Source organism: Pelobates fuscus, chromosome 3 (genome assembly GCF_036172605.1).
Source record: "Pelobates fuscus isolate aPelFus1 chromosome 3, aPelFus1.pri, whole genome shotgun sequence".
Lineage (NCBI taxonomy): Eukaryota > Metazoa > Chordata > Amphibia > Anura > Pelobatidae > Pelobates > Pelobates fuscus.
The window spans coordinates 412,082,988-412,110,200 of NC_086319.1; the positions used below are offsets into that span (position 1 = coordinate 412,082,988).

Sequence of the window (27,213 nt, forward strand, 5' to 3'; positions counted from 1 at the left end):
ATTTTATGTAATAAATGTAACATTGTATAGTTTAATGTCTTTTTACCGTCCTTTGTCTGCCATGTGGTTAATATAGTCTTGCCTCTGTCCTTGGAGATAATTGGATTACTTCCCAATAATCTCCAGGATAGAATGGAGGGATTACAATGTATTGTGGGAATGTTTTACACTGTATGTCTGTAATTGTTCAGTGTCTATCCTGTATCCCAGTCTTCCATCTGGTCACCTAGGGGAGTGTCCACCAGGTGGGAGACCTGCATAAAAGTCGGGCAGGTAGCCCCAGTAAATCAGTTCTGCTTGATCCTCAAATGAAGTGTCATCTCGTTCTTGGGGGGGAATTGGATTGTATGCTGTTACAGTGCGACTGCCAGGAGTGTAAGCTGTTTGTATGATTTTTCCTGTCCGGCTGTTTCACAGCATTCGTGTGTTTCCTGTTCGGGAGTTGGAGGATTTGTATGGTTCCAGTTCGGGAGTTGGAGAATTTGTGTGTTTGCAGTTTGGGCGATTGGTGATTGCAGTAGCTGCCTGTGCATCTGAAAGGGGAATATCGCCTAAACGTTTTTTAACCTCTTGTGTGCAAAACGGTCCGTTACAGTTATACGAACAGTGACCACACAAAGAGAGCACTGAATCCCTGTGGTTTGTTTGACCTTAATGAGCCAGGGGGGTGGTCGTTGTGCGGTACTTAGTCTCTTCGAATGAATGGGGAATAAAATATTAAAGAAATGTCTGAACGGAGTAGGGGAATGACTCTGGGGAAAGCAAAATAGCGGTTTTGTTGCAGACGCCTCTTAGTGACAAAAGGCAAGTATGAATATGGCACAGTCAAATTGTACCGTCTGTGTTCCCTAGCTTTGTACTACTGACAAGTCTCGTAGCTATGTCCTTCCAAAGGACAGGGGAACTTACTGTACAGATAATAACACTAGACAAGGAAACATGTGCTGGATAGCAACTGGCAGTGTAACACTGAGGGGATGGAAGTAAGGAGCATGACGTAGGGTACTACATGGGAGGGTAAGACATCCAAAGTCTGGAGATTCTAGACATCATGGGTGTCAACAGTTGCTCATGTGGATGAAAGGATGGGAGCCATCATGGCCTGCATCCCTGTCATGCTGTCTGTGTTTCCGGCTTGGGTGCTGACACAAAGTAGGGGAGTCCAGAGCTAAAAAACGGAGTCTATACAGCACGGTTTTCTGAGCCAAAGAAGGGAATGGCACGCCTTTATGTTGAAGCTCGGGAGTAATCCATCCACCTCACAGGTGTGGCATATAAAGATGCTGATTAGACAGCATGATTATTGCACAGGTGTGCCTTAGGCTGGCCACAATAAAAGGCCACTCTAAAATATGCAGTTTTATCATACAGCACAATACCACAGATGTCACATGTTTTGAGGGAGCTGATATTGGAAGCCAAAGGAGCTGATGGGTTAATAATACTGAATATTCATATACATTAGTGAATGAATAAATTGTACTATTATTAAAACTAATATTAGTGGAATATGTGTAAAATACATGTATTTATTACATATTGTCACATATTACTAGTACAGACACATTAGCTTCATACAATAAGACAGTGTAACTGGCAAAACTAAACACAAATAGAATTTTTAAAATGAGATATTCCCTACCAGAAATTAATTTTACATTTTAAATTTAATGGGTTTTCTACAAGACCCCATTGTAAGAGTGAGTTGAACCAAAGTCCAGATGCATCAAAAATATATTTTATGGCATGATAAGGAGGCTTAGTCTAACAATATCCCTTGAAGTTTGCCATTCATTCTTGATGGCATGACCATAGAGATAAGACAATTTGACATCATTAGCATGACAAAATACAGTTAACCTCTTAGACAAAGTGGTAGTTGGAATTAGTGATTAGAATTATTGTGATGCTGCAACGACATCTACTGATCAATGTATATAAGACGTTCATTAGAATAGAGTACCTACCTAATCCCATTGGTCACTTTAAATAAGTGACGTACAGAAATTCAAGACAAGGGATTCTTTAAAAATGAGAACACGACACTGTTAGGGGAAGAGAAAAGAGAGAAGAAATAAATAAAAGAAAGATCCAGGGTTGAATCCAGAAGGTGGGATGCAAGATTCATGAGATCATCAAAGCATCAGATCAGACCAGACAAAGGAACGCACTCTGGACACACCTAACACTCTGTCTTCCCAACTGAACTTCTGAGACTTGGAAAAATAAATTATCAGCTCCTTTCCAACTGAATTTCTTGGTTGGCCAGATCAATTCTGACTTAGAAAATTTACAACACTACCATTCTATATTTTCACTCAATTTCTCTATCTAAACTCTTACTCGCATTCACCATTCATGGGATTATATCTTCAAGCCTAAAGAATTTTCTACTAAGAAAGCTGGTAAATATGCTGGATTAATTAATTTAAACCAATAATTGTTACTAAAAGCAGAAATATACCCAGGAAATGCTGATTAGATATCACACTTTTGGGATTTTATATCATTCAAAATTCATTGTGCAACTGCACAAGAATATATCAAATTGCTTATAAAATAAGTTTAGCATATCAAGCTATTATCCAGAGATATTTAATCAGAAAAGTGAATTACTTGCAGCAATTAATTTGAAATATTTATTTTACATAATTTCTTGATGGCTTCTTTGATGTCTCTGTTCCTTAGACTGTATATGATTGGGTTAATCATAGGAGTCACCACAGTGTACAATAAAGATATACTTTTGCTGACAGTCAATGACTTTCCTTTGGCAGGAACAAGGTAATTCCCAATCACTGTCCCAAAGAATATACACACCACAGTCAGGTGGGAGCTGCAAGTAGAGAATGTTTTCCACCGTCCACTTGTGGTGGAGATCCGAAGGACTGCCTGGATAATGTATACATAAGAGCCTGTAATAATCAGAAAAGGGAAAAGAATAATAACGATAGACCAGATGTAAATGTTCACTTCAAGATAATAAGTGTCTGAACAAGAAAGCTCCATTAGTGGGACAAGATCACAGAAAAAATGGTCAATAATATTTGGCCCACAAAAATTAAGCTTAGTTATTGATAACATCTCAGTCAAAATCATACAAAGAATTAAGATCCAAGAAATGATAATCATCTTAATGCAGACCACAGGGTTCATTAGAGTGCTATATCTCAATGGTTTACAGATGGCCATATATCTGTCATAAGCCATTATGGAGAGAACAAAACATTCAGAAACTTCAGAAAAAGCATAAAAAGAAAATTGAGTCAGGCAACCTAAAAAAGACATAGTGCCACCTTCATTATATGTAATATAAAGTGTGTTGGGGACAATGACTGTGGTCAGAAGTAAATCAGAAATGGACAAGTGTGTTAGGAAGAAGTACATGGGAGACTGGAGACTGCTATTTGTTACCACCAGGCAAATAATCAGAAGGTTTCCACATACAGTCACAAAATAAAAAATAAGGAAGAAAAATAAAATCAATATCTTGAAACTTTGTAAATTCTGAAATCCGAGCAGGAGAAATTCAGTGATGATGGTCTTGTTTATGGCATGCATTGCACTGGGGAAAAAAATAGAGAACACATTTTGGTGTGAAAATATTATTTCCACTTTTTGATTGAAAGCAGAGATTGGTGTATAGTTTTAAAGATAACGATATCTAAATATAGAGCAGGGGCGTACCTAGAGCATTTGGCACCCGGGGCGGACCCCGAGTGTGGCACCCCCCCCCCCCCCCCATAATAAAAATGTAAGAAAACACCCACATATTTTTTCAATATTTTCAATACCAGTGCTTTTGTAGAAAGGGGCTGGTGAGAACCTTCTAGAAAACTCCTGCCCTGCCCCGCCCCTTTCTACAAAGCCCCTTGTCTCGCCCTTCATATAAAAACCCTGCACCCCGATCACATAAATTTCATTCACTCCCTACACATAAAAACCCTGCACACCCCCTTAATAAAAAACAAAAACGTACACACCCCCTCTTAATAACAAAAAACCTGCACACCCCCCTTATAAAAACCCTGCACACCCCCTTAACAAAAAACAAAAATCTGCAGTGCACATCCTCCCTTAATAAATAGAATACTGCAACCCCCTTAATAAAAAAAACCCTGCACCCCCATTATTTAAACCTCCCCCTTTAATTCTTTAATCCACAGCCCCCTTTAATTAATCCACACCCCCCTTAATTAATACACCCCCCTTAATAAATCCTCACCCCCCCTTAATTAATACACCCCCCTTAATTAATCCTCACTCCCCCTTAATTAATACACCCCCTTAATTAATCAACACACCCCTTAATTAATACACCCCCCTTAATTAATCCACACACCCTTAATTAATACACCCCCTTAATTAATACACCCCCTTAATTAATCCTCACTCCCCCTTAATACACCCCCTTAATTACTCCACCCCCCTTAATTAATCCACACCCCCTTAATTAATCCACACCCCCTTAATTAATCCACTCCCCTCTTAATTAATCCACTCACCCCTTAATTAATCCTCACTCCCCCTTAATACACCACCCTTAATTAATACTCACTCTCCCCTTAATTAATCCACACACCCCTTAATTAACCCACACCCCCTTAATTAATACTCACTCCCCCCTTAATTAATACTCCCCCCTTAATTAATCAATACACCCCCCTTAATTAATACACCCCCTTAATTAATACACCCCCTTAATTAATACTCACCCCCCCCTTAATTAATACACCCCCCTTAATTAATACACCCCCTTAACTAATACTCACTCCCCCCTTAATTAATCAATACACCCCCCTTAATTAATACACCCCCTTAATTAATACACCCCCCTTAATACTCACTCCCCCCTTAATTAATACACTCCCCTTAAGTAATACTCACTCCCCCCTTAATACACCCACTTAATCAATACACCCCCCTTAATTAATCCACACCCCCTTAATTAATCCACACCCCCTTAATTAACCCACACCCCCCTTAATTAATACTCACTCCCCCCTTAATTAATACTCCCCCTTAATTAATCAGTACACCCCCTTAATTAATACACCCCCCTTAATACTCACCCCCCCCCTTAATTAATACACCCCCCTTAATTAATACTCACTCCCCCTTAATACACCCCCTTAATTAATACACCCCCCTTAATTAATACTCACTCACACCTTAATTAATACACCCCCCTTAATTAATACTCACTCAAACCTTAATTAATACACCCCCCTTAATTAATACTCACTCAAACCTTAATTAATACGCCCCCCTTAATGAATACTCACTCCCCCCTTAATTAATACACCCCCCCATTAATTAATACACCCCCCTTAATTAAACCTCCCTCCCCTTTAATTCTTTAATCCATTATCCACCCCCCACCCCCCCTTTAATTAATTTAGCCCCATCACATAAAATTACTACTTACATTTTATTGATGCCTTGACCGACTGGGTGCCTCACCGCCCGGATCCTTCCGCTGAAGATCCGTGAAGGCGGGCTGACGGCGCTGCGCACGACGTCATCACGTTGCGCGACGCCGCGGCCTGCAACACTCCTCCCCTTCTCATCCATGTAAGTCCTGCCGGGCCGCAAAGGTGCTGCGGCTGTGCGCAGCGTAATGATGGGGGCCGGGGGGTGACACATGACACCGGACGTCATGGCACCCCCCTAGTCAGTGGCACCCTGGGCAGGCCGCCCCCCCCGCCCCCCCCTTAGTACGCCACTGATATAGAGAAAAATATATTAACCCTTTCAGGACGGAGTCAATAGTGCACGTTCTGATCAAAACAAAACGTAAACAAAAACTGGAATTTGCGCTATATGTCTGTTCAACCGTAATTCACCGCTGTCACATTAAGTGCACCCACACTTATTATATATCATTTTGTTCAGGAGAAACAGGCCTTTAATTTATCATTAACTATTCATATATGGAACATAATTTATTATGAATAAAATGTAAACAAATGTGAGAAAATAAGATTTTTTAAAAAAATGTTATTTCCGTCTGACATTTTAGCTGTGAATGTCATAATACTGTTAGGTTTTACTGCAAAAAATGCACATATTTGTAATCAGCGATGTCTCACGAGTACAACAGTACCCTCTATTAACAGGTTTTATGGTGTTTTGGAAAGTTACAGGGTCAAATATAGAACGTTCCATTTTCAAATTGAAATTTTCCAGATTAGTAATGTTACCTTTGAGACGGTGTGGTAGCCTAGGAATGAGAAGTTAGCGTTCATATTTGTTTTTGTGTGAAAAAAGCAAAAAACTAATATTTGGCCAGTGTTTGTGACTAAGTGGCTACTAAGAAAGACTGGACATACCCCACTTGCAATACCTCGGGTTGTCTACTTTTGCAAATGGTATGCCATCATGGGGGTAATTCTCATTCCTGGGCTACCATACGCTCTCAAAGGCAACATAGCCAATCTGGCAAATTTCAATGTGAAAAAAATGAAATGCAAGCCTTATATGTGACTCTCTAACTTTCCAAAACACTATTTATTTAATATGTTAAATAAAAGCGGTTCCAAAACAGAACCCTGAGAGACACCACTTACCACTTTTGTCCAGCATGGCAGTGCGAGATTTAATTGTGTACGATGGCCGTCGCTTTCTAGCCAGCCACCAAAATAGAAAAAATTACCGTTGTTAGCGGGTGGGGCAATGTCATAAAGTAAAATGTGGTGCATCTGGCAGGGGCTATTATAAAATTCATGAAAGAGGACCTAGGTTCCCTCCAACACCCATTTGTTGTTGGTGGGGGACCTAATAATAATAGGATAGGTAGGACCCAGTGCTTGTTGTGGTCCTTAGATTAACATTAAAGTGGGAGGAACTAATGGGTAATTAAAATTGGTGCTGTGTGAATCCACAAATTCTCTACTTGGTGTAAAGCACCGATTTGAATCTGAACACCAAAAGCATCAGGGTGATTGCTCAGATCATACTGAAACACTGCACATACATGCACCTTGTACCTTGACCACTTCAAAATGCTGTACAGGACTATTCATTAAAGTAAGAATTAAAAATTTAAGGCAAGAGTAGCAAAACTGAATGCATAGCTTACTTAATATAATGATATTTTTTCTAGTTCAGCAACTCTGGCCTCTTTAAATCTGCTTACTTGAGTGAGAGATAGATAGATAGAGACATAGAACTATCGTTCTATGTCTCTATCTATCTATCTATCGAATATGTCCTATATGTCCTATATGTCCTATCTATCTATCTATCTATCTATCGATAGATAGATAGATAGATAGATAGATAGATAGATAGATAGATAGATAGGACATATTTCTAAAAATCTAATAGTTTTTATTATTATGTTCTATAAGCATAATGTATATGTTTGGAAACTAATTTGCAAAATTTTAATGATTGGTTGCCATTTTGCAAGTACATAATTCATTATTTAATAGAATCATAAAGAAATAAAATAATACTCACCAACATTGTATTTTATTTTATCTTTTTTTTTTTTTTTTTTTTAAATATATTTTTCACAATGGAAGTCTTTTGAATTTATCCATCTCATCCAGGTATAATCAGTACCATTATCTCTCAATCCGGGAGGTTTTTTCACATACACTATGATCCAGAGGCTGACTCACATCAAATCACTGGTTAATGCTAGAAGACTGACTTAAAGAACCAACATTAATGGCATCTAACACAGAAAAGGAACAGAACAATCTCTGTGTGAGACGCACCTAGTATTTATCGGTTTATAATGCTGCTGTTTGGTTGATACTGTCAGTTTAAACATGTGTCAATCCTATAGGGAATTCACAATGTTCCCTGGAGCAAAGCAGCTATTCCAGAAAATAATATCCTGAGAGGGTAATTATTTAGTTTACTAATAAAGAAACAGTTCATTTTATCCTTTTGCTCAATTTTCTTTTAAACAATCAGTTGCTAAAATGATTGAATTATTGCAATAAAGTCAATGGTGTCTTCATGAAAATTATGATCCAAATAAAATACTTTGCTGATGTTACATAGTTACATAGCTGAAAAGAGACTTGCGCCCATCAAGTTCAGCCTTCCTCACATATGTTTTTGCTGTTGATCCAAAAGAAGGCAAAAAAAAAAAAACTAGTCCGAAGCGCTTCCAATTTTGCAACAAACTAGGAAAAAAATGACCCCAAAATAGCAGTTTGATGTATCCTAGGATCAAACAGCTATTATCCCACTAATTAGAAATGATATCCCTGTATGTTATGTTTTTGTAAGTATTTATCCAATTGCAGTTTAAACATCTGAATGGACTCTGATAAAACCACCTCTTCAGGCAGAAAATTATATATTCTTATTGTTCTTACTGTAGTAAAACCTTTTCTTTGCCTTAGATGAAATCTCCTTTCTTCCAGCCTAAATGTGTGACCTTGTGTCCTATGTATAGCCCTGTTTATGAATAGATTTCCAGATAAAGGTTTGTACTGGCACCTAATATATTTGTATAATGTTATCACATCCCCTCTGAGGCGCCATTTTTCCAAACTGAAGATATTTAAATTTTTTAACCTTTCTTCATAACTAAAATGCTCCCTTCCTTTTATCAATGGTGTAGCTCGTCTCTGCACTTTTTCTAGTGCCATAATATCCTTCTTTAGAACAGGTGCCCAAAATTGCACAGCATATTCAAGGTATGGTCTTACCAGAGATTTATAAAGAGGCAAAATTATATTATCTTGAGAATGTATACCCCTATTTATACATGATAAAACCTTACTGGCCATAGCTACTGCAGGTTGACATTGCATATTGCTGCCTAATTTGTTGTCTATAACAATTCCCAAATCCTTGTCCTGTGGTTATAGTGTCCAGTCCCCCAATCTATCCAAATCCCTCTGCAACAAAGCAATATCCTGCTCACATTGTATTTCTTTACAAAGTTTTGTGTCATCTGCAAACACTGAAACATGGCTTTCAATGGCTATTTCAATATCATTTATACATGTTAAATAAAAGCTGTCCCAAAACAGAACCCTGAGGGACAGCACTTACCACTTTTGTCCAGCCTGAAATTGTACCATTAATGACAACTCGTTACACTCTATCCTTAAGCCAATGTTCTACCCAAGCATAGGCGTGCGCAGCCTATTGCATTAGGGTGTGCACCCTCAAGCACAAGCACACGCGGCGTGTATATATATATATATGTGTGTGCTGTGTGAGGGTGCTGTTAGTGTGATGTGTGTGTGCTGGTAGTGTACTATGTGGGTGAGGGTGTTTGTGTGTGCGTGCTTGTGGGGGTGCTGTGAATGTACTGTGTGTCAGGGTGCTGTTTGTGTGTGTGTGTGTGTGCACTTGTGAGGGTGCTGTAAATGTACTGTGTGTCAGGGTGCTGTTTGTGTGTGAGGGTACTGGTAGTGTTTTGTGTGTGTGTGTTTGTTAGGGTCCTGTTTGTGTTTGTGAGGGTGCTGTGTGTGTGGGTGCTGTATGTGTGTGTGGGTGCTGTATGTGTGTGTGGGTGCTGTATGTGTGTGTGGGTGCTGTATGTGTGTGGGTGCTGTGTGTCTGTGGGTGCTGTGTGTCTGTGGGTGCTGTGTGTCTGTGGGTGCTGTATGTGTAGGTGCTGTATGTGTGTGGGTGCTGTGTGTCTGTGGGTGCTGTATGTGTGTAGGTGCTGTGTAGGTCTGTGGGTGCTGTGTATGTCTGTGGGTGTGCTGTGTATGTCTGTGGGTGTGCTGTGTATGTGTATGTGTGTGGGTGCTGTGTATGTCTGTGGGTGCTGTGTGTGGGTGCTGTGTATGTCTGTGGGTGCTGTGTATGTCTGTGGGTGCTGTGTGTGGGTGCTGTGTATGTCTGTGGGTGCTGTGTATGTCTGTGGGTGTGCTGTGTATGTCTGTGGGTGTGCTGTGTATGTGTATGTGTGTGGGTGCTGTGTATGTCTGTGGGTGCTGTGTATGTCTGTGGGTGCTGTGTGTGGGTGTTGTGTATGTCTGTGGGTGCTGTGGATGTCTGTGGGTGCTGTGTATGTCTGTGGGTGCTGTGTATGTCTGTGGGTGCTGTGTGTGGGTGCTGTGTATGTCTGTGGGTGCTGTGTATGTCTGTGGGTGCTGTGTGTGGGTGCTGTGTATGTCTGTGGGTGCTGTGTATGTGTGTGTGTGCTGTGTATGTGTGTGTGTGTGTGATGTGTATGTGTGTATGTGTGTGGGTGATTGTGGGGGGTGGAGGTGGGGGTACATTACTAAATATCCCCCCTCCCTTCTTACTTTATGTGGGGAGGGGGGATTCTTGTTCCTTGTCCCTGGTGGTCCAGTGGAGGTGGAGGCAGATCAGTTATCCCCACCTCCCTTCTTACCTTATGCCTGGGAGGGGGGGGATCCTGCTGCTGCTGCCATCCCTGGTGGTCCAGAGGAGAGTGAACTCTAGCCCCGCAGGGCTAGAGTTCACTCACGCGAGATCTGAGCGTTGCCGCGGCAACGCTCAGATCTCGCGAGAGGAACCCGGCGGAGCTGCTGGCAATAGCTCCCCGGGTCCTCTCCTGCCTCCCTCACTGCCTGTGAGCCGGTGAGGGGAGGCTGAGAGCAGAGCCGGCGCTCGGATAGCGCCGGCTCTGCATGAGCCGACAGGGGAGATCCTGAGATCTCCCCTGCCGGTCTCAATGCATAGGCGTGCCGCGGGGATTAGGGTGTGCCCAGGCACACCCGGCACACCCCGTGCGCACGCCTATGTACCCAAGTACAAGAATATTCATCTAGACCAATTCTTTTAGTTTGAAGACTAACCTATTGTGAAGAACCGTATCTATTGGCAAAATCCAAGTAGATCCCATCCACTGCTACACCCTGATCTATACTTCTATGTACTTCTTTGTAGAATGCAATTAGGTTAGTTTGACATGAGCTATGTTTCATAAAACCATGTTGATTATTGCTTATAACAAAGTTCTTCCCAATTAATTCCATAATATTATCCCTTAATAGCCCTTCAAATATTTTCCCAGTCACAAAAGTTAAGCTCACAGGTCTATAATTTCCAGGCAAGGATTTTGAAGGCAAAAACAAAAAAAGGTACCAAAAATAAATAAATAGATAAAGGCTGTATATAACCAAACACCAAAGAGGTGAATAATAAAAATATTACACAACCTGAGACAACAATATAACATATTCTGTAAAATAAAATAAAAATATTTATGGTGTAGTATGTAAGATATAAATATCAAGGTGAGGGTGGTAGAGAACTCACTAGATGGATGTGCATTCAGGCACGGATGGATTCTCTTCAGATAAGGTCTTCTTAATGGCTTAGAGTAACAAAAAGAAGAAAAATATAGTGCAGATGGTATTAAACTAACACATTTATTACACAACATTGCACTTAGAGGATATCAGACAAAATAAGGCATATCTCCACAACCAGTGTGATATCCAGACTTCAAAGGCTAGCAGGACGCTCCAGAATTACACGAGTGGGGTGGTAGATATTCAATAAAATATACAAATAAAATAAAAATTGAAATAAAACAAGTAAAGAAAGTATTCACAAGTCCTACGAGTTTCGTCTATTGGGACTTTCTCAGGGATCGATGTGAATGTTCCAGGAGGGTCTTCTTATATACTGTGTAACGGAGCTCCGTGTACCCCGACCGAGTACCCTCCGTTGATGGATGCTCCTAGCGCTCTCAGAGGACTCCAAGCACTGCAGACGACACCACAACCACCGCAGACTCCACAACCGCCGTAGCTTAACTGGAGCCGCGCCGTCTTCCTTCCACCCTGGATCGGCTTCTGTCCTCCAGGACCGTGTGGGGAAGACCTCTCCTCCAGGAGAGCGTATCTGGAACAAGCTCTTAAAAGAGCTAAGTGATTAAGAGCTCAGGGGAATATGCAGCGCATAGCAATCCCCAGTGTGATATAGCAGTTCCCTCCAATAACGAGACACGGCTACGTATTGAGGGTCAGAAGAGGTCTGAGGACTGGAACACCCAGCCTGCTTTTTATTAGGATAAGGTGCACACAGGACACTCCCAGGGGGAGGATGAAATTAACCAATAACAGCATAGTACAGCCCACAGGTTCCCTCCCCTCAGATAAACAGTTAAACCAATTATTACATACAATAAAAATACAGTTTTCACATACACACTGTAACTTTAAAACCATACATTCAATTTCAATAAAAGTTACATATTCAGACTCAGCATACATCAAACATAAATCCTTCCAAAAATCAGCCAAATCCCTCCAGTGGATCAAAAGTTAGCTGGAAGTCCTTTATGACCGACCGCAAGCACAATTTCCTGCCCAAAACAGTTCCATAGATTTGGGCTGTGCGGTCGGTCAATTTCATGCGAAAAAACGACTAAGTCCCATTTCGAACGGGACTTAGTCTCTGGAGCTGCAAGTTCCATATGGGAGAAGGTAAGGGTCAGCGGTGTTCGGCAAAATGTGTAGCCGATTTCAGTTCCACAGAATCTTTATCATACACCGCTGACCGCATTCGAGGAAACCATTATGGCCGCCGCCACGTGCAATTGACCGGCAGTAACCTCACAGCCTGGGAGGTAAATTGCCTGCACACTTTAGCTTCTGGGTGGTCCGCCTGTGTGGTACTCGGTTCAGTAAGCCCTATTTACTGAACCAAGTGGGGGAAAGCCAGGAACAAGTTATTTTACCGGTCTGGGGACATAGTCTTAAAGGGGCATTGTTCAGCAAAGTCACAATATGTCCCCAGACGGTTCTTAAAGGGCCATACACACCCAATAAATGTTAATAAGTTTTCAGGGGCACAATCTTCCAGGGGCCATAGTCATGAGGCAGGAGGCTGGCAAACATGCTTCTCCACAATCCAGGGAAGCAGGGCAATTTCTCATTTAAAGGGCCAGTTACAAATAGCGATTTGTAACATACTGGTACACTTATAGATTAATATTAGGCAAGTGGACTGGTGTGTGTAACATCGGGCGTCTCTACTTCCGGGTATGACAGCATATTGAACCCTTTTTAAATATAGGAACAACATCTGCCTTCCTCCAATCCTCTGGTAAAATACCTGAAACAACAGAATCTTGAAAAATGAAATACAGAGGTTCACTTATTTCCCTACTTAACTCCTTAAGTACTCGTGGGTGAATAGCGTCAGGCCCCGGAGCTTTATTTCCATTATTTTTCTTAAACTGCTGTAGCATCTCGTCTCGAGTCAACCAATCACAAGTTGTATGCACATTTTTTGCGGCAATCATTTGCATTGTTTAGACCAATAGACGCACAATTAGATGCAATGGCATTAATTAAAGGTTTTATAAATGCAGGTTAGGTGGAACAAGTATATAAATACTTTCTGCGTTAACCTTTGAGTATAAAGTTCCTGAACTGATTTGTTATTTACCTCCCTATTAAGCATTTCCTGTCCTTGCCTGTCCCTTCAACCACTATATGACCTGTCACTTTAATATTATTAAAAAAACTACACCTACAGGGTACTGTCATTTCTACTGACTCCTGTAGGTGGCACGAAGCTGCCATAATGATCCGGCATCATCAAGCAAGAAGACAAATCGTGTGGGGGGTTGCTCTGCACGAGGAGCAACCAAACTCTGCACAGTGTTCACTGTGGCCAGGACGCAGGGTGAGATTAAAGGGAAACTCCAGTGCCAGGAAAACAACCAATTTTCCTGGCACTGCAGGTCCCTTCTCCCTCCCACCACCCACTCCCCAGTTTCTGAAGGGGTGAAAACCCCTTCAGGTCACTTACCTGAGGCAGCGACATGTCCCACGTTGCTGCTTCCTCCTCCTCCGCCGCTCCTCCTACTGACTCCGTCGGCCGGTGAACGAGACTGATCCCGCTCACCAGCCGAGGAGACCTAATGCGCATGCGCATTAGCGCTCCCCATAGGAAAGCATTGAAAATTAATTTCAATGCTTTCCTATGGGGAAATGAGCGACACTGGAGGTCCTCACACAGCGTGAGGACGTCCAGCGACGCTCTAGCACAGGTTTTCTGTGCTATGATGCAGGAAGTGCCCTCTAGTGGCTGTCTAGTAGACAGCCACTAGAGGTGGAGTTAACCCTGCAATGTAATTATTGCAGTTTAAAAAAAACTGCAATAATTACACTTGCAGGGTTAGGAGTAGTGGGAGTTGGCACCCAGACCACTCCAATGGGCAGAAGTGGTCTGGGTGTGTGGAGTGTCCCTTTAAGAACCCAGTGGGCCAGGTGCTGACAATTATGATGGGCCTAATTACAAAATCTTATCAACCAAAAACACTAACACAGTCCTACCTCCCCCGCGTCTGATGGAGATGGTGCTAGAGGGAAACTCATAGGATGCAGCTATGAGAAACCACATAACCAGGCTTTCATCTTTCAAGTAAATGCAATCCATTAACAGCAGTGTCCAGTAAAGCAGGAAGTCTATGGACAGGGTAAAAGTGTGGGCCACTGACGCAAATCACATAACCAGAACTGCCGAAAGGGGTGAATAAACCTCAAAAGGGGGCATGTCTCTGTCCCCATGTGTCCCAGTGTCCCCATGTCACTAGGACACTAGGGGACAGTAAGAGACATTGGGACACTGAGATATTAGGGAACACTGGGAGACCTGGGGACACTAAGATGCGTGGGGACACTGACTTTGAGACACACTGAGACACTGGGAGTCATAGGAACACTGGGAGACATTGGAACACAGACACTGGGAGACTAGGAAATGCTGAGACGCAGGGAGACTAGGAAACACTAGGAGACTAGGAAACACTGAGACACTGAGGACACTGGCACACTATGACCACTGAGAGACACCAGGGACACTGGGAGACATGGGGACACTGAGATACTAGGGACACTGGGAGTCCCCTATGTCTCCCGGTGTCCCCCAGTGTCCCCATGTCTCTCAGTGTCCCCTAGTGTTTGTATCCCTATGTCTCCTAGTGTCCCTTAGAGTATGTGTCCCCATGTCTCCCAGTGTCACTGGGAGAGACATTGGGTCACAGATACATGGGGATACTGAGAGGCTAGGGGACTCTGGGAGACTAGGGACACATACACTAGGGACACTGGGAGACATGGGGACACAGAGACACAGCGAGACCTGGGGACACTGAGACACTAGGGACACTGACTGGGAGACATGGGGCCACTGTGTTCCTAGTATTTCAGGGTCCCCATGTTCCCAAGTGTCCCTATGTCTCCCAGTGTCCCCAAGTCTCTCACCGTCCCCATCTCACAGTTTCCCCTAGTGTCTGTGTCCCCAGGTCATCAAGTGCCCCCTAGTGTCTCAGTGTTCCCTAGTGTCCCTATGTCTCCCAGTGTCACCTAGTGTCTCAGTGTCCCCATGTCTCACAGTGTATCCTTGTGTCTGTGTTTCCCTATTGTCTGTGTCCCCATGTCTCCCTGCAACTTTCCCCCCATTCCTCACTTACCTGAGCTGTTAGCTGTCTCTGCATTCTCAGAGCTGCTGTGTGGACTCTCTGTGCAGAGCTGCTCCCCCATGGATCATTGAGTAGAGGGAGGGAGATGCTGTAACTTATACCTGCCTCTCTCCACACGCACAGTGACTCCTACTGGCCAGCGCTGGTATTGCAGAATAATCTCTGTTCATACTGAGAGTAACATTTGTATTGCTATTGCTGCAATACTGGCACCGGCTAGGCAGCCTCAAATACCTGAGAAATACTTCTGAGAAATACCTGGCAACCTTAAGAAATACCCGAGAAATACCTGGCAACTCTAATAGTGTGTAAAAAAAAAATGCAGCTCCATCAGCCCCTATGTTATTCCAGCCCTGCCAGGACCGGACACTTTGTGGCTTCTGCGCAGAAACTCCTGGAAGCTGCACACAGAGTTATGACACTCACCCACTCTCATTATTACCATTACTAATACGACACCAACACCACTACTATTAACATGAACTTTACCAGCACCATCAACATTTCCATTAGCATTAATTAACCAAGTGCTAGTGTTGCAACAACTTTGCAATGATGCAAAACCACCTGCATTTTCAACATACACAAGGCAATGTGTTGAAGGTACTGTGTTGCATCAATGAGGCAAACTTCAGGGTTATTTTGAGTGCCTCCAAGAAGAACACCATGGAATGTTTAAATTGAGTAGCAAGGAGGTTAGTATTGCAAGAGAAGGGCCATCTCACTAATTCCAGTAAGAGGTAACATCTACAAAGTGTTTATTACTGAGGCAGCAGGTTCAATGGTGCTGTATCTGATTCTGCACAGTTATTACAACCTACCATTAACACTTCCTCCTCCATTACTGCTACTACCACCCTTAGGTAGAGCAAGGGGATAGTGAAAGATATTGCAGGCAGTCAACAGATCTCGGTTTGTTCCATCATCTGGTGATTTAAAAATACATATGGTGTGTGGAAGAATGGCAATTTCTAGCTATTCCTTTACTGATTTGATGCACTTTTCTTTCTCCCAACATGGTTACAGCGGCTTTGATTTGTTCCCGGCTATATGATGTAATGTAATGTACTACATTTGTAGTCAGCAAATTCTTTAGTTAGCACTGTCTTTTGTTAGCTCCATAAACTTGAAAGGATGAGTATAAAGGTGTCTTGTTTACCCTTTGATTGACATGCAACATGTGACTTTGCCCTAACCTAAACCTTTAACCATTCCATTGTTGTGTTACCATTTTAAACTCTCATTAGTCTGCAATATAAACTACCATAGAGCTAGAATGTATATGCATACATAAAATAACAAGCCATTCTCCACAACACCCACTTTAATTCAGTGATTTATAACTGTTTTACTGATTTGTGATTTTTTATATTTTTATTTCCTGTAAAAGACTAATTATTTGCTTTGCAGTGTGTTTCTGTGCCACTGCTTGTACTTTGGAAATTGCAAGCTTCTTCCCTTAGTAATATCCTCAGTGTCTGGTTGCAGTTTACTCTTTGTAAAAATAAAAAGATGTTCTAGAATGATATGGTTGTGTTGGTGCTCTGGGTCACACTCTTGTTCACCCTCCTTGTCTCATATATTTTACTGTGTTTAACTGAATATGAATCCTGCACATTTACCAGTGTATGTTATTTTATATTCACACACATTCATGACTGGTGTATCTCAGCCATATGGGCATCCGGAACCTTGGACAAATTCCCCCAGATACCTACCACAATAAAACAAGTACACTAGGGTATATGGGTTAAATTTTCCACATCTTTATTAAATATATAAATAATAATAACTTAACATAGAAACTTTTGGGTCATTGCCCTATACTTATGTATCCGCCCTTACTTATGTATCCTTCTGTTAGGTATAAAAGGCAATGACCCCACTATAAATAACATATATGAAATTTTTTTCCAACATAACATCACTTAAAGTGCCAACCATTTATTATAGTTTAACGATGGTAGGGGTATACCTGTATACCCATACCTCACCAGGTTCTGAGCCCCCGAGAGAACTCAAAACCAACCAACCAAACATACCAATAACCATTAATATAACCTTCCTACTGGGGAGCCTATTTCCTCTCCTAGAGCTCCGTATCCTGCCATGAAACCGTGCTTTTTGCAGCCATCCGAGTGATAGTAACCGGGCAACCACACCTCCAATTCCTGATGCCTTAGTACCACCCCCCCCCCCCCCCCCACTTTCCGGACAAAACTAGCCATCAGGCTATTAACCTTCCCTCGGCAGCGATCAATGGCCAACGGGTCACGCACTGGCGTCTAGGCACCATCTCCAACCACACCACCAGTACACCGTGGAGCATATCCCGCAATATATTCAGATCCTGCTTCATTCATTTAACCAGCTGACCAGCCCCAGATCATTCCTGACATCGTTTTTTGACCTGGCCAGGTGCACCATGACCCTCCCTATCTGGATGCATAACCCGGCCATCTGAATAACCCCACCGGCCGCCCGATTAGCACTTACCAGTTCACCAATCCTGTATGCTGCGAAGAAGGCCAGGAGAAATGTTACCCGAAACAACAGCCCCTCAAACTTATCCCAACATACCTCTGGCAGCATGCCCAGAAGATCCCCCAGCACCTTCACAGACACAGGCCTCCTTTACGATACCCCTTAAGCGCCTGGCATATTACGAAATTATTTGTGAGGTCGTCCCACCCATGTAACTTGAACCAAAAGGCTAGGGCCGCCATGTTCCTATCCACCACTGCCGGTTATGGATTCCCAGCAAGCAATCGGAACGCGAACCACAGTAACATGTTCAGACGCGATTCCCCTACCAGCGCCTGATCTAACCCGGCCCACAAGCCTTCCCATGCTGTCCAGACCTTACTGTATGCAGCCCAAGTGACAGGTGCCACCAAGGTTCTCACAAATCCCCCAAGCAGGATGCTTCGAGCTGCCACATCTCTTACGGGCACACCTGTCCTACTTCTAGCGCTCGTGGCGCCACCATCCAAAACCGGGACCACTGCAAACGAGACAAAGCATCAGCTATGATGTTCATGTACCCTGGCACATGCCTTGTGCAAAAAAACACATTGAGCGACATGCAAAGCAAAAGAAAGCGCCGCAAAAAACATTCCACCGGCTTCGATGCCACTGACAGATTGTTAACCGCATGCACCACCGCCATGTTGTCTGAAAAGAAAATTACCTTACGGTTCCACAGAGTATCGCCCCATAGCACCAGCACCAGTGGCCACCGAAATAAGCCCCAAAGCCCACACTGCCCGAAGCATCCGTAAAGAGCTTAAGCTCTTCTACCGATATCCCCGCTTTCTGAAAGAACACCGTTCCGTTAAAGTCTTGCAAAAACGCATCCCACACCGCTAGATCGGCCCGCAAAAGCACAGACACCCTGATGAAATTATGTTGGGACCGCACCCCTGCCGTTGCCGCAGAAAGGCTCCGGCTAAAGATCCGCCCCATCGAGATCACCCTGTAGGCAAAGTTAAGTTTGCCCAGGAGAGATTGTAGTTGCCGAAGAGACAGCTTGCGTGCCCGCAGCATCTCCTTAATGACTCCCTGTAGCCCCACTAGCTTATCCTGGGGCAGCCGACACTGCCCCACTCCAAATCAATTTCCAGACCCAAGAAACTAAGACACTCCGTAGGGCCCTCCGTCTTACCCGCAGCAAGCGACACCCTGAACTGCCCTGACACCCATTCAATAGTGCGCAGAAGGTGAAGACAATCCACCAAGTTTGCCGTGCCCACACAGAAGAAATCATCCAATTAGTGCACCACCGACTTACTCCCTGCCTCCTCCCTAACCACCCACTCCAGGAAGGAACTGAATGTCTCAAAGTAACCGCACAAAATTTAACAGGCCATAGGGAGACGCAAGTCGACCAAATATCCCCCATCAAAGTAACAACTCAGCAGGTGGTGACAGTTGGGGTGAATGGGGAGCAAGTGGAAAGTTGCCTCCACGTCCACCTTGGCCATTAAAGCCCCCCGCCTGGCATTCTTAACCAGCTTGACCGCCTGTTGAATGATGCGTAGGAGACCGAGCAGAGTTCCTCATCAATGAGGTGGTGAATGAGCCAAAATTTCCTTGGCTCCTTCTTCGGAACCACACTAGAGGAGACACCCATAAATTAGCCAGGGGCGGCACCCCGAAGGGCCTTCCATCCTGCCCAACTGCACCTCCTTCGCTAGCTTCTCCCGTACCACCTCCGGTGAACTCCGCCACCGAACGCAGATTGTGCAGTCCCAGCAGCCCCTCCCTGTGCCGGAAAGAAATGAAAAACCATAGTACACATCAGCCAAAATACATATAGTCAAAACCAAAGAAAAAAAAGTTACCTGCGCTCTTTCCACATTCCTATGTATATTTAAACAAATGGAGGTTTTTAGTTACCTCCAATGGCCATGAGAGGGTATGCCTACCTGCCACATCAAGGCAGTCCTCTTAGGTGGGTCCTAACTCTAACCATTCACCTTGCTTCCTTGAGCTTCTGGCAAAAACATCTCTAATGAGACAAAAAGGGGTATTTTTTTATGTACATCCCTGCTTATTAACCCTTAATAGGGAACACATGGGATGGGCAGCAGCATTGTAACCTAGCTGTGTGATACAAAAGTGAATACAAATACAAAGAAACAAGTCCTGCGCTCAAACTCCCAGGGGAGTATACACCCTGTTCCAAATTATTATGCAAATTATATAATTCTCATGTTATCAACAATTAAGAGTACAATTCAAATTTTATTGAACAAACCTCCGAATGATAACAGTATTTTTTTTAAACATAAAAAACTTACAATGCACTGTTCCAAATTATTATTCATAGTAAGTTTCAAAACACTTTATAGGTTGTAAAGAACTGAAAATTGTCATTTGTTGTGTTTGCAGCATATTTACTGAAATTAAAAGCTATTTCAATCAAACTTATAACAACATTTTAACTTTTTAAACATTTTAACAGGTCACGTTACATTTTAACATAGGACCCCTTATTTGATAGCAGCTTCACAAGCTTCACTCCATTGAACTTGTGAGTTTTTGGACAGTTTCTGCTTGAATTTGTTTGCAATATATATATATATATATATATATATATATATATATATATATATATATAAATAAATTAAACACTCAAAGTAGAATTAACCCTTTTACCACAATCATCATTCATTGTCTGGCTGCCTAATGAATGAACAATCTATAATTTTAATGACAAAGGCTATCAAACGAGTAATCTAAATTAAGAGTCAGGTGGCTGTCTGTACATTGACTTCAGCAAGACAGCTCACTGCACTTTGAATATATAATATTCTTGCTAGCAAGTTTCCTTTACTATCATAATTGTTTGTGATTATAAATGATCCTTAAAAACAATAGATTCAATGTGACCTATTGTGTAGCATGTGAAAATGTTCACTAATTTTACAGAATTTCTTGATGGCTTCTTTGATGTCTCTGTTCCTTAGACTGTATATGATTGGGTTAATCATAGGAGTCACCACTGTGTAAAATAAAGATATACATTTGCTGACAGTCAATGACTTTCCTTTGGCAGGAACCATATAACTTCCAATCACTGTCCCAAAGAATATACAAACTACAGTTAGGTGGGAGCTGCAGGTAGAGAATGTTTTCCACCGTCCACTTGTGGTGGAGATCCGAAGGACAGCCTGGATAATGTACACATAAGAGCCTGTAATAATTATAAAAGGGAAAATAATAACAAAGATAGACCAGATGTATATGTTCACTTCAAGATAATAAGTGTCTGAGCAAGAAAGCTCCATTAGTGGGACAAGATCACAGAAAAAATGGTTGATGATATTTGGCCCGCAAAAATGAAGCTGAATTATTGATAACATGTCAGTCACAATCATAGAAAAAATTAAGATCCAAGAAATTAGAATCATCTTAATGCAGACCACAGGGTTCATTAGAGTGCTATATCTCAATGGTTTACAGATGGCCATATATCTGTCATAAGCCATTATGGAGAGAACAAAACATTCAGAAACTTCAGAGAACGCATAAAAAGAAAATTGAGCCAAGCAACCTGAAAAAGACATAGTGCCACCTTCGTTATATATAATATAAAGTGTGTTGGGGACAATGACTGTGGTCAGAAGTAAATCAGAAATGGACAAGTGTGTTAGGAAGATGTACATGGGAGACTGGAGACTGTTGTTTGATACCACCAGCCAAATAATTAGAAGGTTTCCACATACAGTTACAAGATATAAAATAAGGAAGAAAAATAAAATTAATATCTTGAAACTTTGTAAATTCTGAAATCCAAGGAGGAGAAATTCAGTGACTATGGTCTGGTTAATGGCATGCATTGCCCTGCAGGAAAAAATAGAGAACACGTTTTGGTGTGAAAATCTGATTTCTACTTTTTGATTGAAAGCCGAGATTGGTGTATATTTTTTAAGATTATTAAATAAAAAATATATAGAAAATATATTAGTTTATTAGTAAATGAAATGTTTCATATGTTTTAACATATATTCGTAAGTTGTGTTTTGCACTTTTACTGCCCAGGATTCATCTCTTCTCACTCTGATTGTTCTTTTATTGGGTTATTCACCATGTGACGAGAGCAATCTCGCCACATTGCATTGGAGAAGCCTGGTTGCCCGCCTGCTGCCTTTAGACTATGGCCCCATGTTGAAACGCTTGATTTTCCCCTACAAAGACACGAAAGTGGGGTCATTCGGCACTTGCCCTGTTTAAGCGGTGATACCCCAGATAGCTATGCCATGGAGCCCATTCATATAATGAAAGACTATGGGAAAGACTTTGGCTCCATGGCAATTGAACTGTATGTGTGTCATCTGAGCGCCATTCAATACTAATGTGCGCTCAGATCTGAGCTATCTGGGGATGTGTTGCATGTCTTTATTTTATGTAATAAATGTAACCTTGTGTATTTTATTGTATTTTACTGTCTTTTTACTGCCATGTGCTTAATGGAGTTTTGCCTCTGTCCTTGGAGATAATTGGATTACTTCCCAATTATCTCCAGGATAGAAGACTCTGTGAAACTGGTTTGGGCCGGAAAGCCATGCTGGCATTGGGTTTTAAAAATACTTTTGGTAACTTTTGAACCCCTGGTCTGATTCATGCCATTTTTTAATATGTTGTTCCCCTGAATGGATTGATTGTGAATATGTTTTTATGTGAATGTGATGTATATTTTAGAAGTTATGAATCTGCTGTAAAAAACTGTATTTCTCTGCTTGTGGTAATTACATTACCCATTGTGTAAAGTAATTGTATCACAGGCAGAGGGGAGGATTTTGTGTGGGAGTGTCTGAGTGTATTGTACGTGTTTATTGGTTGTTTTCTAAAACCCTGTGTGTGGTACTAATGTGTATATAAGAACAATAAACCCACAGCTCTGTCTGTTCACTGCTTGACCCTCAACACGGAGCTTTGTCTCCTTCTTGGGGGGATTTACTGTATGCTGTTAGAGACTGATTGTCAAGAGTGTAAGCTGCTTGGGTGCTTTTCCTGTTCAGCTGCTAACAGCTATTCGTGAGGTTCCAGTTCGGGAATTTGGAGAGCTACTTTGTATCCTGTTCGGGAGTTTGGTGTTCTGCAGTAGCTGTGCCTGTGTCTCTGAAAAAGGGATTATCGTCTAAGTGGTTTTAACCCCTTGGCTGCTGAAACGGTCCGTTACACACCATATGGAAAAAATTAAGTGAAAATTACAGATTTCATATCAAACTGGAAATTCCTTTATTTACAAGAGCCAAATGCAGTTAGAATTCTGTCAAAATTGGTCATTTTTCTTCCAAATATGATACAAAGTATAACATTCACAAGATTCACAAAGCATTTAAAAAAAAATGAGACCAGATGGTACCAGTATGATGCAGGTCCACTTCTTTTCATGCACTAGCAGCCAACAGGTACATAATTAAAAAAAACATTTGGCAGTGGAGGGTTAATTGTGTGAAGGCTGGCCATCACTTGCTAGTCAACTGCCTTATTAAAACATTAACTGTGGACAGTGGGTAGGGATATCTCATTAAATAAAATGTGATACATAAACGTAATCATGGTCAGCAGTTGGGGGCTGTTATAATATATCGGAGAGAGTACCTAAAGTTCCACCATGGTCCCCACCAAAAAGAAGGCAAAAAACCTAGTTTGAAACACTTTTAAATTTGCAAAAATCTAGGACCACAAAGCTATTAGTCTACGATTGAAAATTATATACGGTAATTGAATATTAAGTTTTAGCAAGTATGCATAAAGTTGCTGTTTAAACATCTGTACAGACTGGATACAACCACTTCTTCAGGCAGAGGCACATCATTATTGTCCTCACTGTAAAGAAGACTTTCCTTTGCCTTAGACTAAATCTCCTTTCTTTCAGTCTAAACACATGATCTTATGTCCCATGTATAGACCTGTTTGTAAATAGATTTTCACACAATGGTTTGTATTGACTGGATATATTTGTATAATTTTATCATATCCCCTCTGAGGTGAATTTTTTTCTACACTGAAGAAGAATAAATTTGTTAACCTTTCTTTGTAGGTAAAATGTTCCATTCCTTTTATTAATTTTGTAGTCCGCCTCTGCACTTTTTCTAGTGCCATAATATCCTTCTTTAAAACAGGTGACAAAAATTGCATAGCATATCAAAGATGCGCACAGGATATTCAAGAGAAAAAAAAATTATATTCTCATCCGAAGAATTAATGCCATTTTTTTTTACACATGCCAATACCTTACTGGCCTTTACCACTGTTGATTGACATTGCACATTGTTGCCTAGTTTGTTGTCTATAACAGTTCAAAATCCTTCTTGTGTGTTGTGATATCTGATACCATTTAGGGTATAAGTTGCTTGTGCATCCTTTACTCTGCACTTACCCAACATTTTTTTTTAAATTAAATTTTATCTGCCATTTGAGTGCTAAGTCCCCCAGTCCATCTACATTAGTCTGCAGCAAAGTTCTGGTGAGTATAATCATGCTCTGCATGCAATTTCTTTTCATAGAAAATATAATGTTTACACTGCCCCCTTTGGAAGCCTCCAGTGGTACTCCTTAAGTATAGATATCCATAAAGAAGCGGAACTTCTCATAGAGATGCATTGGTTCAATGTATCTGTGACGGACTGCCTGGCAACCTGACCAGGTGCCTCCGCCAAATGATGCTCCTAGTGCTCACCGAGGACTCCAAGCACTCCACCAGACACCATCAGCACTGTAGCCCCTTAGCTGCCACAGCTTTGCTGGGGGCTCGTCGTCCCTTCCCACCCTGGACCAAACTTCTGGATCCAGCTCCCAGTGGGAAGGCCTCTACTCCAAGAGAGTATAGAAGTGTAGCTCTTAAAGAGCTAGTGATTATAGCAATCCAAATAATAATTCCAGGAGCAGAGATCAAAGCTGGTATAGCTGTTCCCTACAATCATGAGATGAGGCTGCGTGTTGAGGGTGAAGTGAACAGATTTATTGGTAGCCACACTGGCCTTTTATGAAATTCCCCATGCAAGGGGTACTCTGACATGGACCTTGTTGGGAACTACATTATAAAGTCACAGACCAATGACAGTGTATAAAAAAAAATGACACTCCCATATACAAACATACAATCCCTCCCTTCTGCCTGGGAGATCATTGAGTCAGATACTGTATTAACTAATTTATCTCCAGGCAGAAAAAAAACACATTTTTATAAAACCCCAAAAGTACCCCATAATATCATGGAAACCCAATAAAAAAGTTATATCTCCTGATAGCCCCGATCTGGATGAACAACATATCCAAAAATCATCCAGATCGGTTCAGGGTTTCGGGATGTCATTGGAGGTCTTACTTTAACCGACTGCACACTAAGTTATAGTCCAAAAAAGAGTTCCAGGAAATCAGGCTGTGTGGTCAGTCTACTTCAGGGATTCAAAGTAGAATATAAAATACCGAACGTATAGGTTCGGGAGTAGGCTCAGTTTATGTCTCTCATTCGGGAGTTAATTCCTACCGAACGCTGTTTGAGTCCCATTCGAATAGCCGAACATCAGTAGAAGGTATATGTTTAGCATGTTTGCATTGTTGAGTGTCCAATTTGAGTTCCATGTTCTTGATGACCAAACACCGCTCATTGTGCTCGCGGCTTAAGATGGCCGCCGCCATGTGTTCGAAAGACAGTCAACCGCTTCGTACCACTTCGAGAGTTTGAAGTGTTACTTAGTGAATAACGTTAATATATGGCACAAACAGGAGGCAGATCAGGGACAATGCCAGTGCTGGAAATTAGGTAAGCTTCATTGCCTTTTAAAATGGTGTTTTTAACACTGTAGTGTAAGGAATGTACATTTGTTCCATACTTTACAGAGTTCATTTGACTTTAAATAGGTGGATCGAACTGGTGAGTAAAATTGGTGCTTTGTGAATCCCCATTATGCTCTGCATATTATGAAAGCACCAGTTTTAACCCAAACACCGAATGCATCTAGGTAATTGCTGCAGATTTACTCCAGTCAAATTTCAGTTAATTTCACAGAATTTTGGGCGTACAGACAAAATCCAATGTTTAGTGAATAATCCTGTTAGACATTTAAATTACACATTATACATTAAAAACCCTAGCTTAGATTGAAGTCTAGTTTTAATATTATTTAATATGTAAATGCTTTACATTAACTCTCTAGGTAGAACATGGCAGAGCAGTAGTTTTGGCTCTCCCCATTGTTCATTTTGCTTAACATACTAATAGGTAGACTAATGGAACCATGTAGAGATACTCTCTGGCTAGCTACTTACTCAAAGACCATTAAACACAGTAATTAAAGGAACACACCAGGAACCATAACCACTAAAGCTTACTGTAGTGGTTATGGTGCTAAAAGTGACCGGACATTTTCCTATATATAGAGCTGAAAGCTCCATCATGGAGATTCTAGCCATTTTGTGGGTAAAACCCTGCTCTTTGGCAGAGAACTTTAGCTGATCATTCATAGCCAGTAAGTCCTGGGCAGTGGGGCATAGCTCAATCCATAGAACTTCTTGGTCAAATAAAGATGCCAGGTGGTCCCCACTTATGTAACCCCCACTGTTGTGTTGTGGTTATGGTGTGTTGGCTGGAATGTTCCTTTAAACATTGCCTCCAGTTAAGTTAACAAGCATAGGACCTGTAAAGTTATAATATAATATAATATAAGCAGGAATATTTGCTTGCATAAAAAACGTTAACCAATATGGACACTATAAAAAGGGAACCAGGAAATGGGACATTAAGGAACAATTTTCAATGACATCAGAAGGGTTAAAGTGAATGAGAACTAAGCCTACTGTGGACCGCAAAGGGTTAGCATGGTTTAGGAAGAATACATTTTAGAAAGTATTTTGGTTCCTGGGACTGAAAGGGTTCATTCATGTTCATATCTGCAACCAAATTTAGTGACCAGGCAACCTGATCCTGTGAAAGACAGACAGACAGACAGACATACAGACCAACCATATTGCTAAACATAGTATTTTTGTTTTATTTTGTTCTATAATTTATTGTTTATTTGAAAGACTTATTTCACAAGTACATACATTTTGTTTGATAAATAATTTGTTGCGTGTTTCAACGACTTGTCATTTTACAAGTCCTTCATATATTACTTAATAGAATTATAAAGAAATAAAAATAATACTCACCAATATTGTATTTAGTTTTTTACTTTGTATCTGTTTTTTTTTATATTTCCCGCTAAAGTAGCATTTTGAATGCATTCATCTCATCCAGTTATAATCATTATCATTATCTCTCAAGCTGGGAGGTTTGTTCACATGTACTTTGATCCAGG

General features: G+C 41.5%; 2 protein-coding genes across 2 annotated transcripts; both read right to left on the reverse strand.

Annotated features, from left to right (window-relative positions):
• Nucleotides 1–2,625: 2,625 nt before the first annotated feature.
• Nucleotides 2,626–3,561, reverse strand: LOC134602033 (olfactory receptor 11L1-like). The gene has a single exon (XM_063446535.1). It carries the CDS (start codon nucleotides 3,559–3,561, stop codon nucleotides 2,626–2,628), a length of 936 nt encoding a protein of 311 aa, XP_063302605.1.
• Nucleotides 3,562–20,781: 17,220 nt separating this feature from the next.
• LOC134602034 (olfactory receptor 11L1-like) lies at nucleotides 20,782–21,741 on the reverse strand. The gene has a single exon (XM_063446536.1). It carries the CDS (start codon nucleotides 21,739–21,741, stop codon nucleotides 20,782–20,784), a length of 960 nt encoding a protein of 319 aa, XP_063302606.1.
• Nucleotides 21,742–27,213: the final 5,472 nt, after the last annotated feature.